The 15,500-nt window shown below is 52.6% G+C and overlaps 1 protein-coding gene across 1 annotated transcript; it reads left to right on the top strand.

Moving 5' to 3' along the window:
• The first annotated feature begins 3,498 nt into the window (after positions 1–3,498).
• On the top strand, positions 3,499–14,571 carry CHST13 (carbohydrate sulfotransferase 13). Its single transcript, XM_009639302.2, has 3 exons — positions 3,499–3,514; positions 9,171–9,253; positions 13,272–14,571. The coding sequence occupies exons 2-3, from the start codon at positions 9,188–9,190 to the stop codon at positions 14,115–14,117; spliced, it is 912 nt and encodes a 303-aa protein (XP_009637597.1). The 5' UTR covers positions 3,499–3,514; positions 9,171–9,187; the 3' UTR covers positions 14,118–14,571.
• Positions 14,572–15,500: the final 929 nt, after the last annotated feature.

Genomic DNA, 15,500 nt, shown 5'->3' with positions numbered 1-15,500 from the left:
CTGCCCCTCTACTCTGCTCTGGTGAGACCTCACCTGGAGTACTGCATCCAGCTCTGGAGCCCTCAGTACAAGAAGGACATGGAATTGTTGGAGTGGGTCCAGAGGAGGGCTACAAAAATGATCCGAGGGCTGGAGCATCTCTCCTATGAGGACAGGCTGAGGGAGTTGGGCTTGTTCAGCCTGGAGAAGAGAAGGCTGCGGGGAGACCTGATTGCAGCCTTTCAGAACTTAAAGGGGGCCTATAGGAAAGATGGGGAAAATCTTTTTAGTAGGACCAGCTGTGACAAGACAAGGGGTAATGGTTTTAAACTAAACCAGGGTAGGTTTAGACTAGATATAAGGAAGAAATTCTTTACAATGAGGGTGGTGAAACACTGGAACGGGTTGCCCAGAGAGGTAGTGGAGGCCCCATCCCTGGGAACATTCAAGGCCAGGTTGGATGGGGCTCTGAGAAACCTGATCTAGTTAGCGGTGTCCCTGCTCACTGCAGGGGGCTTGGACTAGATGACCTCTAGGGGTCCTTTCCAACCCAAAACATTCTATGATTCTATGATCACCATTGCAGCCCTGTCGTGTTGTCTCCCCACTGCCATCACCATTGCATGGGGCTGAGGGGGGATCTTCACCCTTGGCTGTGAAGATGCTCAAGCAAACTTGAGTTTTTCAGGGCAATTCATCGAGCCACTGAGCTGGTTCTGGGAGCAAATCCATGGGCAAAGCCCAGCTGGTTACACCTCTTGATTCTCATATCACTTGCAGCACCCCCACGAAGGTAGTTGTGTCTGAATGCACAAAGCTGAAGGATGCATCTAAGCAAATTCAAGGATGTGGCTGTCTTAGATTTGTTTTTCTTTCTTCTCTAGCTTTTAAATTCAGCCTGGCTTTTTAGATGCAGTAAAAGTGAGCAGTTACAGGAATCTAAGTAGATTGGATTTGCCTCTTTGCTGAAGCCAAAAATTTGCATTCCCAAATCAAAACCTTCCTGTAAAAATAAAAATAGGAATGGGTTTTGGTTTTCATTCCCAGAGGTGCTCCCTTAGCTCTGAAGATGCATAAGGACATGAGCACAAGAATTGCCACACTTTTTTACAGTGAGAAAGCAAATGGTCACTAATTTGGTCCTCTTCTCCATCCAACAGAGGTCAGTACCTCCAGCAGTGTTAAGTTCTTCGGTTTGGAGTTTGGTGGGGGATTTTGGTATTTGGGATCCCACATCACCCTCATCTTGAAAAGTATCTTTGAAAAAAAAAACCCCAACAAAATAACAATCCACCGTTGTGCTTAGGTGCAAATAAAGCAAATGTGTTCTCTACCAGTACAAGCCCAAGCATAAAAGCCAGAATTCCCAGGACTTTAACTTTGCTTCCTTGAGGCCAGCGCTGTTTGGCCCCATAGCTCTGATCCTCCCAGGCAGGGCAGCTCTTTGTGCAGACCCCAGGCCACTGCCCAGGCACTCGACGGCTGCTTCCCCATGTGATTGCTTGGCCTCTGTGCCCTGGACCATCGTCACATCAGCTGCCAGCCAGGCAGCATGTCCCAGGCTTTGCTATCAAACCGGGAGGGAAAACTGAGCTCAGGCTGCAGGAACTGCCTGGGTCTATCACTGCTGCTGTCAACCGCTTTCTTTTATTCTCTCTTTTTTTTTTTTTTTTTCCCCTCTTGGATGTTAAAATCGAAAATTGGACAGATTCAGCAGCTGCAGCTAGGATTTGGCTTTGAATAACGCAGTCTCAATATCCTTTCTTAAATTAGATGGCAGGATCCTTCTCCACGTCTCCTGGGTGCAGTTATTTTAATAGCATGGAGCCTGTCTTCACGAAGCAGGGCTGCGTTTCTACAGTCAGGGACGAGTGAGCCATCACTGGTACGATCGTAGCACTCGTTCATTGCCCACGACGGGTGCCAGAGAAGCGTGAAAACCAGCAACGTCTGGAAAAGCACATTGCTGTGCCCACAAGGAGATCCAGGTCCTAATTTCTGGCTCTTCCAGTGACGTAATTTAAGCAAGTGCTGATCCCTTTACACTTTAAAGCTCGGGGTGTTGTTTCCTCTTTCGATACAAAGTGGTAATATTGTTCGTGTTTGTTTCCCACCATAAACTCTTCTCTGTCCTGTAAATACAGTTCAGCTGCACAGCTGTGCCTGAGCCGTGTGTGCCAGGCAGTCGTGATTCCTATCTTCAAATCCAGAATCCATCACAAATCCATCAAGTGTGTGATGGATTCACACCCCCTTCCCCCTCAAGTTCGGAGGGGTTTTTTTGTCTGAGAGCGAGCATCACTCAGAGAGATACCGCCAAGAGGGGCTGCCCTGAGAGCTGGCTCTTCCCGCGGTGCAGACGAGCCCCTGTCCCGCTCACCCGCTGGGAGCTGCAGGCTGTAATTAACGCTCAGACTGATCATTTCGCGTGGCCAGGCGCCACAATTATTTTTTTTCTCTTTTTTTAGGTTTTGCACAGACACAACAGGAAGCGAAGCTGGGGCTGTGAGACGGCAGCAGGGAGGCAGCAGTGGGGTCAGGATCAGGGCCCCTTGGGGCCGCTGAGCTGCAGCGTACTCGCTCTTCCCTTCCCGTGGCTGGAGGCCACTGAATCTCTAGGTTTTAACCCTCTCCAGTGTTTTGTATTGGAGACCACGACTGAAGCTTTTGGCTCCTTGTGGCCCCAGGGTCCATCCTGGAAAATGCCTGAAAACGCCAGTCTCCAGCCCAAAAGGAGCTGGGGTTCCTCCTGATGCATCTCAGCCAGACTCCCACTGGTGCGGAGTTTCCAAACCTCTTCCTATTTGGCACCTGAGCAACTGGGCATGAAGATGTCCTGCATGTGAAACACCCCCAGTCCCTCTCTGCTGGCCCCTGCAGGGACAATCCCATCCCGGCTCAGCCCTAGCAGCCTCCCGTGGGGCAGCAAGTCCTGGGATCGCCTTTTCTTTGAGTTTCACTAGAAGCTCCTTGTTCATCCATGCAGGCCTCTTACCTCGTTTACTTGATTTCCTGCTCACAGGGATGCACCGATCCTGAGCACGGAGGAAGAGCTGCTTAAACAGCAGCCAGCTCTCCTGGACTCCCCTACCTTCAAGAGCCATAGCCCACGGAATTCTTCCAAGCAGGTCCCTGAAGAGGCCAAAGTTAGCTCTCCTGAAGTCCAATGTGGTAGTCCTGCTTGTTGTTCTGCATCCCCCTCTCAGAATCCGGAACTCGACCATCTCATGGTCACTGCAGCCAAGTCTGCCCCCTACCTTCACATCCTCAACTAGTTCTTCTTTATTTGCGAGCACAAGGTCCAGTAGCACTCCTCTTCCTATTTGGCACCTGAGCAACTGGGCATGAAGATGTCCTGCATGTGAAACACCCCCAGTCCCTCTGCTGGCCCCTGCAGGGACAATCCCATCCCGGCTCAGCCCTAGCAGCCTCCCGTGGGGCAGCAAGTCCTGGGATCGCCCAGTCTCCTGGCAGCCCTTCTCAGCAGCTCTGGATCTGCCTCGCTCCCAGGGGAGCAGAGCTGTCAGTGCTGCAGGTGAGGGTTGCCAATGCTATGGATAAGAGTATTCATGCTTTTTTTTTTTTTGCTGCTGTGGCAAATACCTCACCTAATATGTTTCAGGACTTCATCTGCCTTTTTAATGACTGTCACACTGGCAGCGATAGCCCAGAACTAATGCATCTGGGACCTCCTGCCACTTCCAGCAGCAAAGTAGCAGAAACTGCTGAATTCCAACATTGTAAAATTAAATTCCATTGCATTTCCACTCCCCTGGTCCAGGACGAAGCTTTAGTTTCCCTGTTTGGTGTTTCAGCCTCTCCCTGCCATGGCAGCCTTTCTCAACACTTTGTCCGTCATCGGCATCCTTCTATTTTTATGGCATTCATTCCTGAAGTGTTGATCCCAAAGCCAATCTTAGAGATACTTTACTAGAAATCTGCCTTCTGCCAAGTATTTCCCATTTAAACGCTGCCTGCTTTCCAGTTGCTTCTAAGGGACACCCCTTACAGTTCACCTTTTAAACTTCACCTTCTCTCTTTGAAGTACTTATTTCTTGTGGTATGTCATATATCATGTGTTACATATATCTGGGTGAAGATCTACCACATATGTTTGATCTACAGAAATGGCTTATTTCATTGACAGGTCAGGTTGCATGGATGTAAGCTGCGCTTAGTAAATGTCGTGTTGATTTTAATCCCCTATCCAGTTGCACCCACATCTTTTAATTGCTTTCTTTCCTTCAGACTGTTTTCTAGAGCCTTGGTAATGCTGATGTCAGCCTAGCAGGCTTGTTGCTGCCTGAATCCTGTCCCCTAGCCAAACTCTTCAGTTCAGGCGCTGGATTTGCTGTTGCGGTCACAGAGATCCTCCCTTCGTAATTAAGAGTCTCTGCAGCCAAAGCAGCAAATTCTTTCACTGGTGCTTCCAGAAGTCTGGGATGGGCACGATCCAGTCTTTCCCTCACCTCACACATGTCTGGCTGTCTTCGCAGTCAGCTAGTACACCTAAATAGTCACAGCTTTAAAATCTATTCCCTTTTCCAAAGAGAGCTGGCAAGTCATTGAAACCTCGGCTCCTGCTGCGGCATTGATGTCACGCCGCTGCAAGGGGATCGCTTCGGTTTCGATGGGACAGAGCTCAAATCTGGGCTGTCGGGTGAAAGGAGGGAGGGAGCACGTTGCCTTTTTAAGCTCCCAAGGAAAGAATGAAATCCCTTGTAGCACAGGAGACTCCAAAATGTGCCTGAGCTCACTTTCTGGCTCATCTCATTCAGTGATTTCTGGTCAATCTGCCTTAGCATGGAGTTTTTAGTCTCTTCCTCTGCATCACACCTATTCCCTTACCTCCTCCTTTGAAGATTCAAAGGACAAACGTGGTATTTCCTTCTGCCCATCTCAGTGAAAAACATTTTGGATTTGGGCATATACTGTCTTGATGCTTGTTACCCAAATGGTGATCCAGCAGTTGCCAAGGGTTGATCTTCTCTCCCCTTTAGAAACTCGATATACCTTGGCTAAGTGACATCCCTGCTTTCGGATGCAATTGTGGCGATGCTAAATTTCGGAGGATTACCACTGTGTGTGGTGGAATCCGGGAACCTCAGTAACAAGCAACAGAGTCAGGAGGAAAGCCAGGATGCTGAAGATCTTGGCAGCTCCCCCATGATGGAAGATCCTGCTATACTCAGGGCCATGGTGCCAAAATGCAGCACGAACCATTAATTTACTCTGATGGTGCTCCCTCCTCAATGCTGTCACATATTTCAGTATTCCTTGGCATTCCCAAACTTCTGGAGTCCCAGGAGCATCCCAGGGATGGGTAAGCCAGTGGTACAGGGGATGGGGTGATTGACTCGCTCTCAGCATGAACGAGTGGAAGAAGAGGGATGTGTAAATGCCATTGCTCTTCTGCCCCCTTCCTCCCTCCTCCTGCTCACAGTCCCGGCTGTATCCCAGGTCTGATGGGAGAAACAGGCTCAGATCAAGAATTGAGCCTTTCCCTGGCTCCCCCTCCACGTGTGGTTTCCTCTCCAGCTGTGCAGTTCAGCCAGCTGTGGAGCCCCTTGAGCTCAGCCTTTCTAAGGTGGGCCATTGCCTGCATGGGGTAGGTGGTGAAGGTGACAACAGGATGGGGACAGCAGTTCGGGGACGGGATGAGGAGAGACACCTGGGATGGGAGCATGCTGTGGGATTGTGTGATGAGGTGGTTGGGATGGAACAGCTGGGGGAAAGGGGGTTTGTGTTCAAATTTGGGCTGAGCTGTGTTCATGGAGCTGCATGATGAGGACCCGGGGTCTGGCAACAGCGGGGGACTGGGAGAGGAGTGCATCAGCAGAGATGTTGCAGGTGCTGGGGCTGAGGGATGGCGAACAGGGGATGACCACAGCTTGGGGTCATGGGGCAGAGCTGTGTTCGGTGGCAAAGCTTGGTCTTAGAGGGGCTGGACTCCATTAAATCACTGTCTACAGCCTCCTGCTAGCTCAGGCAGGTTGCAGCAGCCCCGGCCTGCCTCCCGCTGTGACGGCCAATGTTGCTCTGCCGGGTGATCCCAGATCTCTCGGGGATGCTTTGGGCACCGACGGCCCGGACTTGTCTCCATTCGCACGCACGCTGCCTGCCGCGGGCATTTGCAGCCACACTGACCCCAGCCCAGCAGAGGGTGGGCGCTTTGGTCCCACGGGGCACGCAGATGGACTGTTGCCCTCCGCGGGCACCGGCGCCGGCACAGCGCTGTGCTGAGCCCCACACGCTCACAGAGCTGCGTCTCTGCCCCGCCGCAGGGCTTAACACCGTCTTCAAAAGTCATCATCGTGGCCCAGCCAGAAGCCCATTTGCGTTTCTCCTTGGGATGCTGTGTGTAGCATGAGCAGACAGTTTCTGAGGGGGGGAGACTTCCTGGAGCTGGAGCCTTGTAAAAACCTGCCACTGGGCCAGACATTTGCTCTGAAGGGTTTGGCCAGCATCCCGGGCAGGGGATGGTGTCATCGCTTTGGCGAGCAAAAGCTGTCAAGGTGCAGTGAGTGTGGAGCACTGGCGTCTTCCCCCTGCCAGCTCAGCGCTACCGAGCTCCTCCAGCCGCACGGGAGCAGCCTGGCAGCTTTTTTTTCCTTGTTTTTTTCTCTTCCCCCTTTTTTTCTGGAACCCTGTACAGCATGGGCATAGCAGGGATCCCAGGGGGTTTGCTGCTATCCGGAGAAGATTCCTTGTTCTCTGCCAGATCTCGCGCTGGGGAAAGGCTGGAGGAAATCCATTTTGCAATGTTTCTGCTGGGGCTGTTGGCAAGAGCCATGTGAGATGCAGCAGCCCCTGGCCAGGCTTGTTCCCCTACCAAAAGGCGCAGCCCAGAGGGGTCAGAGCACGGATCTGACCTGCCTGACCTCTGCTCGCTCCCCGCTTTACTGCAGATTTGCTTATTGTTCACCCTAAAGAGCCTCCTGCCGAGCCAGCCCGCTCCTCCCAGGCCATGACCTGACCCTGCACCGGGTGCTGAAGCCTTTCCCTGGGACGGCCTTTCCATGCACCCCTGTGCTGCACCAGCATGAGCAATTTGCATTTCTAGCAGCTTCAGGTTAGCCTGAACCACCTGGGGTTTGCTTATGTCCCACGTAAGAAAGGTTCTGGTTGATACATGTGTTCATCTCAATAACAAACGCCTCCACATTGCTTTTACTAAATACAGGACAAGTGTCTGCTGCGGTGCAGGGCGCTTGCAGACAGCCCACAGCGGGGTCACGCTCCCAAATCGAACAGGAGTTTATCAGCCCCAGCCAGGGAAGGGACTGGAGTTTAATGCTCTCTGCTTGCAGATTTGAGCTGCAGTAAGTCGTGTTTTCAAGGTCGATCTCATTCCCTGTCATTTGCAGAGGGCTGAGCCTGGAAATGTGAAACAGGGCTCCTCTGGGATGAGCATCTCAGCCCAGCGCTGTGTACGCTGGATCTTCCACTTATCTCTTGTTAGCACAGATGCCATTTCACCCTCCTGTGGGGTAACTGATGCAGGGGATTGAGGAAGCCACCGTACCTCCCCGTTGAGTCACACCACGATCAATCCAGTGCTGCAGGAAGTGTCATTTCCCACGAAGGCACGCGTGTGCATGCACTGCTGATGAAATCGGGTGAGGTCAGGCAGTCATTTCACCCTAATTACAGCTCCAGGAATGAATAATGTTTAGTTTAGACCCCAGTGACTTTGTGCCTTGGAGCAGTTTTCACTGAAGCAAAATATAAGCACATGAAAATGAAGATGGGATTTGGATTTTTCCTTCAGGTTATTTTGGTTAAAAAGATGCCATCTGGGGCCGGCATAACAAATTTGGTTTTGTTTGGTGATGGTCAGTGAACAAAAACATCCAGAGCCCCAAACTGTCATGCAAAAAGCCTCTGTGTTAGAAACCTCCATGTTGCCAGAAATGGTTTGTGAGAGATGCTTTTCCCTCTGCCACATGCATCTGTCTGAGATTTTAGAAGTTCCCTGTAGGAGCAGGAACTTGGAGGTCTGGAAGACCCTCCCAGGCCATGATCTCCCAAACAATGTGTCCTATCATCCCCTTCAGAAGAAAACACCACCTTCCATTTTAAAACTCACAGTGTGATTTCTTCCGTGGAAGCCAACTCCAGGGCTCCATAACCCCCATGGTTGGAAACCTTCTTCTCATATGAAAACTGCCGTGGCATCCTCTGCCAACGGAGAGGGTCAGATACAAGAAGCAGAGGAGGGGTGAGAGGTGGGACAGCTGCTTGGAGGTGTTACTGCAAGCAAGAGCCTGTGGCCCTGTCGTGGCTGGCTCCATGCATTAGGTTTGGGATATCCAGGGATAACCACGTGGTTCTGCCCACACTGTGCTGGAAACAGGTCCCTGGGGCTGAGGGACGGCAGCTGGGGCAGATGTTTCATAGCCTGGAAGGTGCTTGCATCTCTACATAATAGCATGGGACCTTGAGCATCTTATCACCGACTGGGTGTCTGGCACCGCATTCGTGGCCAGCTGGATTGGGTTTGGTGCTGCTGCAAATAGACTGGAATCAAACCAGCCAATCTGCATGGCAGGGAAGGGGCGAGAACTGCTTGGGTGGCTGTCTTCAGCTTCAAAGACACAAGGAGATGCTGTTGGTTTAGAAGGAAAAAAAAATTTAGCAAATAAGAACTTAAAACCACTTATCAGCCAGATGAAGCATCTGACCAGTTTGTCTGTTAATGACCGTGTCTCTGAGCCTGGAAATGCGGACTCAGAGTCCATGGGGGCTCAGCACAAAGCTGCAGGTTTTGGGTCTGCCCCTTACCTCTGCCGAGCACAGATGCCTCTCCCCGCATGGGGCCGTGGTGATGCTGGTCAGGGTCCTGTCGCCTCCTGGGTCATTCCCTCGCCAATGCAGCCTGCACACAGTGGCAATTCCCAAGTGCACACGGATCAAACTGTTCCCAGTTGCTGTTGAAATTGTAACAAGACGTTATCTTTATGCTCTTCTATTTGTTTAAAGGTTAAGTCAAGTCTGGACCTTTTGAACTGTAACTGCAGGTTTTGTTAAAAAGTAGGAGGGAGGGTGAAGCATTGCTTCAGCATCTTCTCCCAGAGCTAAACAGATTTATCTCTTCATGGGAGACATTGCCGCATCCAACTTGGGCACCTCCAGAGGGTGATGGAAGCAGCCCCTCCCAACCCCTCTGATTTTTCTTGCTCCTTTTCCAGCTGCCGAAGATGGGGTTATGAGATCTACCTGGCAGGGGAAGGCTGGTCGCAGCCCACTCCAGGCCCTGTACGAGAGTGACCAGGTAAGGGGACAGGGAGAGGGAGATGGGGGGGTGAAGATGGAGTGGGGCACTGGGGGTTGACCCTTTCCTCCACCCCTCTGGTGTGCGGGGCGCTGTGCTGTCTCCAGCCACCCCCGAGGTCCCCACGCCTGAGCCTCTGGGTGTGTCTATAAGAAAAGACCGCACTGCTTTGGGGAGTAATTGTTGATAATAAAACCTGCCTATGGCCCTTGCTGGTGCTCAGGCAAATGGTTTCATTACCAGTGGGCTAAGCCTTAGCTGGGCAACCCCAGGATATTTTGCTATCCAAGGATTTCAAAGCCAACCCTGGGCCATCATAGCAGAGCAAGAGCATCATTGCTGCACTCTCTGAGCTAGTAATTGATAGATGCTTCTAAGCTGGGTGCTAGATATATATATATATACATACACACATACATATATGCATATATATATACACACACAGCTGGACCCAGCCATGAGGGGTTCATAATCCTGGGACATCTCTGTCCTCGCCATCACCCTGAGCTGAGCCAGCTACACCTGCTGAGAAGGGGGCAGCCAGGCACAGCCTGTGCTCCCCTACAGGTGGACGTAGTGGGTCTCTGTCCATGCAAGGGTCTACTGCAGGACAAGCCATGGTCGCTGCTTGAGGCAAGGAGCACTCACCCTCGCCAGCCCCCGGTGCGTGCAGCCCAGCCGGCATCAGTGACCCAGCATCGGGGGAAGTGTCCCGCTTACCCTTTAGCAGCTCAATGGGAGCTTGGGGGTTTGTGATTGAAGCTGCAAAAGATGGGCTTGTTTCCTTCTACTCCATTACCCCCCTGGGCAGGCAGTTTCACCCCCATGCAGCCAGACTTGCCTTTGCAGAGGGATCCTCGCCCGCAACTTCCCTGCAGGATGTCCTGCAGGAAACCACCCTCCAACTGGTGCAACGGGCTGGGCCATGGCCACGTGCCCTAGCCACTAAATGTGCCCTGCATCTCCCCACATCCACGGGGCGGTGCACAGTCATCTTCTGCAGCCCCCAAGAAGCAGCGGGCAACGCTGGTGGTCCCTGCAGCTGGTGGTGCCTGCAGCTGGTGGTGCCTGCGGCTGGTGGTGCTTGCAGCGGGTAGTCCCTGCAGCGGGTGGTGCCTGCAGCTGGTGGTGCTTGCAGTGGGTAGTCCCTGCAGCTGGTGGTGCCTGCCGCTGGTGGTGCTTGCAGTGGGTAGTCCCTGCAGCTGGTGGTGCCTGCCGCTGGTGGTGCTTGCAGTGGGTAGTCCCTGCAGCTGGTGGTGCCTGCCGCTGGTGGTGCTTGCAGTGGGTAGTCCCTGCAGCTGGTGGTGCCTGCCGCTGGTGGTGCTTGCAGTGGGTAGTCCCTGCAGCTGGTGGTGCCTGCCGCTGGTGGTGCTTGCAGTGGGTAGTCCCTGCAGCTGGTGGTGCCTGCCGCTGGTGGTGCTTGCAGTGGGTAGTCCCTGCAGCTGGGGGTGCCTGCAGCTGGTGGTCCCTGCAGCGTGTGGTCCCTGCAGCTGGCCGCCGTCCCCGCTGCCTCCCCACTGCCCATCGGCAGCGCCCACTGCAGCCGGAGCCAGACCTCCTTTCCATACATGACACTTTGTGTTACTGCCTAGGTTGATGCTTTTGTGTCTATAAGCAGCCAAATTACCTTTGCTCTAGGAAGAATGGCAAATGGCAAATCCTTGGCCACAATGCCAGCAAACCCTAACACTGCTGGAATGTCGTGGTGCTATTTCCTTAAAAGTGATACTTAATTTCTCTGGATTTTAAAGAGAAGGAAATGAAGGGGAGCAATTTTGCTCTGAAATAACTGCAAGACATGCACTTATTCCAGTGGGCGGCTGTTGAAAAGTAGTCACATTTATTTGTTGCCATGCCTGCAGACAGTGTCTGTCTGTCTGTCTGGTCCAATAGTTTTGCATTATGCAAGTGCAGGGTAAATCGTCTGAAAAAAAATCACATTCTTAAAATGCCTCTTTTTTCTTTTTTTTTTTTAAGCACTTGCAAAAAGGGTTTCCAATTTTAAAAGGTGGTGGGGAGCCTCCAAACAAAAGAAATTTCTGCTGAAAGGTTTGACTGTGTCACAAGGAGGTGTACCATGAGAATGCCTCTTCAGCTATGATTATTATCTCCCTAGGTGCTATATCTTCTTCATATCCAAGTAGCCAACAGTGTCAAAGTCATCTCTTGGTGGCAGTTAAGAGCCTGTTGACCTGCATTTCCTCCATCCGAGCATTTTCCCTTATTATCTCCCTCTTGGAAGGAGGAGGGATGGGATGCTTGCTCCTGCCCCTGTCTCAGGTTACTGTCCATGCAGGTACCTGGAGAAAAGTGGTCACCAAGGTGACCTGGACAAGGTTATTTCTTTTGTGGAAATGAGATCCAAAAGGGTCTGAGTGTGGTTCATGCCTTGCAGGAGGAGCTTTTTGCCCAGACGTTATTGCCCCTCTGAAGGTAATGGTCTGCTGGATCATCCAGGGGATGGGCACTTTGTCTCAGGATCCCAACTCCTGGCAGGAGCTTTACAAAGCTCTGTCTCTGCAACGCTGCTTCTCCCAGGCTCTGGTGCCTCCCAAAAATCCTTACAGAGTGCCAGGAAGAGGTGAGGGTGCACCTGAAGCTTGGCAAAGAGTGTTCTTTGGCATGCGTAAGTGATGACGGCTGTCAGCAGCAAGGATGTAGGGACCAAGGGGGTGGCCTGCCCTTGCCCTTCGTCTTGAGGTTGCCAAGTCTCTGCAGGCTGCAGAGACATTTGCCACTGCACCCTGTGACACCAGCAGGACTGTCTTCACAACCCCAAAGTGGAAGCCACCGTTGTGTTGTGACATGGGGGTCATTGCATTGTGTTATAGCAACGGCTCCACGGGGTCAGAGCTGCCCCAGGTTAGCACATGGGCAGTGAAGCCATTAGCAGTCGTGGCCCAGACGAGGCTGTTGGAGGTTCCCAGTGATGACCTCGGGACTGAATGCAAAACCTCTCAACCCTCGTGAGCAAAATGGGGCGGGAGCGGGGGCAGGAGGAGGAGGGGACCTTCCCCTTCTGAGTTCCTGGAAATGGTTTCTTTCCCCAGATGTTTTAATTACGTTTGGGGATTTCTGATGAAAACCATGACAGGAAAGGTCACTCCCCCAAATCTGGAGGGGCGGGTTCAGCTGGGGCAGGGGTTGGGGGGCTCTGGGGTCCTGGGAAGCCAGTGCAGCAGCTGCCAGGCCTTGACACAAGGATCAAAAGGGATAAAGAAAAAGGATCTCCCTGTGGACAGAGGAGACTGTGACCTGAGCTGAAGCATTGGCCTGGCCTCTGTGGAAAAATTCCCTCAGGAAGAGAAACCCAAAGCCCTTGGGAAGGGCCACCCCACCATGTCCAGTCATGCTTCATTCCTCTCCATCATGCCCTGCGACCGCACCTCTCCTCCAGCTCCCATCTGCTCCCCAGGGTTTGACCGTCAGCATTAAAGACCATTTTCCTCCACCCATCTCCCTTTGCCCTTGCTTGGCAGCACACCCGTGCCATTTTCATCGTACATGCCCGCACTCGTGGGCCACGTTTCTGCCTCTTGGCTGCGGTGTTCGCAGCGAGCCTGCAGGTGTAGTCATCAGCGCGACGCGGCAATGCTCTATCGCAGCCGGGAGATGTGTGGGGCCCTGCACTAGCAAAGGGGCTGCATGCTTTGCCCCTAGAGGAGTCAGGCCATGTATCCCCCTCTGGACTGGTGTAAGGGAGAGCTTTAGCCCAGTATGTGTGGGGGTGGGGCAAGAAAAGTTTGGTTGTTGACCCTCTCCGCACCTCCTTTTCTTCCCTCATCCCCTTTGACTTGACTTAGCCCTCTCCTCATCACATTTTGTTCTGTGTTTTGCCCCAGCAGGTCCAAATTAAGTTGTGTTCACAGTCAACACTGTCCCCAAAAATCCCACATGGGTGACTGCCAAACCCCAGAAAGGGGAGGGAATGGGGACAGTTGGGGGTCAAGTGTTGTGTGTAGGCCACGATCAGATTGGACAAGCTGGTGACAATCTCCTTTTTTTTTTTCCTCCCCAGTTTGAGCAGTCATCGCTGCAGGTGGTTCACCAGCAGAGACGAGAGCTGTTGAGCAACATCTGCAACCGTTACACCCGCAAGCGGCGTCTCCTGCGGCCGGATGACTTGCGGCACTTGGTGGTGGATGACACACATGGGCTGCTCTACTGCTACGTGCCCAAAGTGGCCTGCACTAACTGGAAGCGGGTGATGATGGTCCTGACGGGGCAAGGCAAGTACCGGGACCCACTGGAAATCCCTGCCAATGAGGCCCATGTCTCATCCAACCTGCGCACCCTCTCTGAGTACAGCATCCCTGAGATCAACCACCGCCTGCGCAGCTACCTCAAGTTCATCTTCGTGCGGGAGCCCTTTGAGCGCCTGGTCTCGGCGTACCGCAACAAGTTCACCCGCAGCTACAACACAGCCTTCCACAAACGCTACGGGACCAAGATCATCCGGCGGCACCGGCAGGAGCCTAGCGACAAGGCCCTGGAGCGTGGGGATGACGTGCGCTTTGAGGAGTTCGTCTACTACCTGCTGGATCCACGGACACAGCGGGAGGAGCCCTTCAACGAGCACTGGGAGCGGGTACACTCGCTCTGCCACCCCTGCATCGTCCACTACGACGTGGTGGGCAAGTATGAGACCTTGGCTGAAGATGCCAATTACATCCTCCAGCTGGTTGGGGCCGACACGAGCGTCAAGTTCCCATCTTCATCCAAGACCACCAGGACGACAGATGACATGACGGCCCAGTTCTTCCAGGACATTAGCCCTTTCTACCAAAGGAGACTCTTTAATTTATACAAAATGGACTACTTGCTCTTCAATTACTCCATCCCCTCGTACCTCCGCATCCGATGAGGCAGGGGCTGGGGGAAGAGGTGAGGAAGAGCTGGGTAACTCATCTTGCCACAATTCCTCTCCTCCTACCCTGTGCTCATCTCTTGGTTGACTTCTCCCCTGTGCCCTCTCTGCTGTGGTCTGCTCCACATCTGATGCCTTGTTCATGCATGGTCTGGAGGGAGGACACCTCTCAGAACACTGGGACTGGAGCTTTTCCTTTCCTTTCCCTCCCACCCTTCAACATCTACAGGGGATGTTGGTGGGACTGGACACTGCTGGGGAGGAGGACTTGCCTTGGCCGGGGACTTTCTTTTAATTAAGAGACTCCTCTGTAGATCCAAGTCCTAGGAAGGCTCCTTTTTTGGGCAGGATCCCTTCAGGTCTTTCTCCTCCATACTGGGCTGTTGGGGGCAGCCATGGCATCTTGGGGGGCAGGGTGGGGTGTGTCAGAGACTTGCATAGAACCAGAAATAAAGCAATAATTTAATGTAATTTTTTCCTTTCGTTTAAAATTGCTCCCACCTTTTCTTTTCGCCTTGTCTTCCTCCGTTCTCCTCCAGCTTCCCCTGCCATCCCCCATTGCTGGGAAAGGCAGTGGGGTGTTACTGTGACCATGCATTTCTCCCTGGCAAAGCCTGGAGGACTTTTTTTCTTCCTCTCCTTCCACGTGCTCTCGGTTGCAAAATACTCTAAAGAGAGAGAGGAGCAGGTTTGCAGCTGGCATGGGCTGATCGAGACACAGTGCTTTCTCCCGAACTACAGCAGCAGAGCACTCAGTGCCCATGTGTGTGCATTTCTCTGAATTTCTGGTCAAATCCAATAAATCCAGGCTCCACACCTCCTGTTTTTTCAGAGCAGGTGGTAACTGCTTTGCACAGCCATATGTACAGCACGGGTGCGGGTCTCTGCCCAGGTGAAATCACATCGTCCACGGTGTCCTGCCTGTGGCCCTGCTGGGCTGACTGGCAGCGCTGGCTCCTTGTCCCCTGCCACCATGTGCCACTCCTGTGTGTGCTGGTGCTTCCCAGATGAGGTGGCCGCACTGCACTGGGGGACGGAGAAGGGTGCTGGGGCAGGTTTGAGTTATAAAGTGCTTCGAGGAGCACTGGGCTGGGATGTGGGAGACCACTATGGTAATGGAAAGGTGATGCTGGACTGGGAAGGCCAGAGAAGAGTGTGAGTGTGAGTGTGTGCATGTGTGCGCCCGTGTGCTCATGTGTTTGCATGCATGCATGTGTGCATGAGAAAAAAGTGAGAATAAAAATGGGGACAGAGACACCTAGAGGAAAATTCCCCTTTGGCTTTGGACAATTCATTCCTTGAAGAAGAAATGGGGGGGGAGGAGGAGGCAAAACACAAAAGAAAATGACAAACCCAGTCCTTAGATTTTAAATTAAAACC

The sequence above is a fragment of the Egretta garzetta genome, unplaced genomic scaffold, assembly GCF_000687185.1.
Source record: "Egretta garzetta isolate BGI_Z169 unplaced genomic scaffold, ASM68718v1 scaffold215, whole genome shotgun sequence".
NCBI classification, from domain to species: domain Eukaryota; kingdom Metazoa; phylum Chordata; class Aves; order Pelecaniformes; family Ardeidae; genus Egretta; species Egretta garzetta.
This window is presented reverse-complemented; position numbering and strand designations above follow the sequence as displayed.

Coding starts and splice junctions, on each gene's coding strand:
- CHST13 (XM_009639302.2), top strand. CDS start 9,188: ATGAGATCTACCTGGCAGGGGAAGGCTGGTCGCAGCCCACTCCAGGCC. Junction 9,254..13,271: donor CCCTGTACGAGAGTGACCAG/GTAAGGGGACAG, acceptor TTTCCTCCCCAG/TTTGAGCAGTCATCGCTGCA.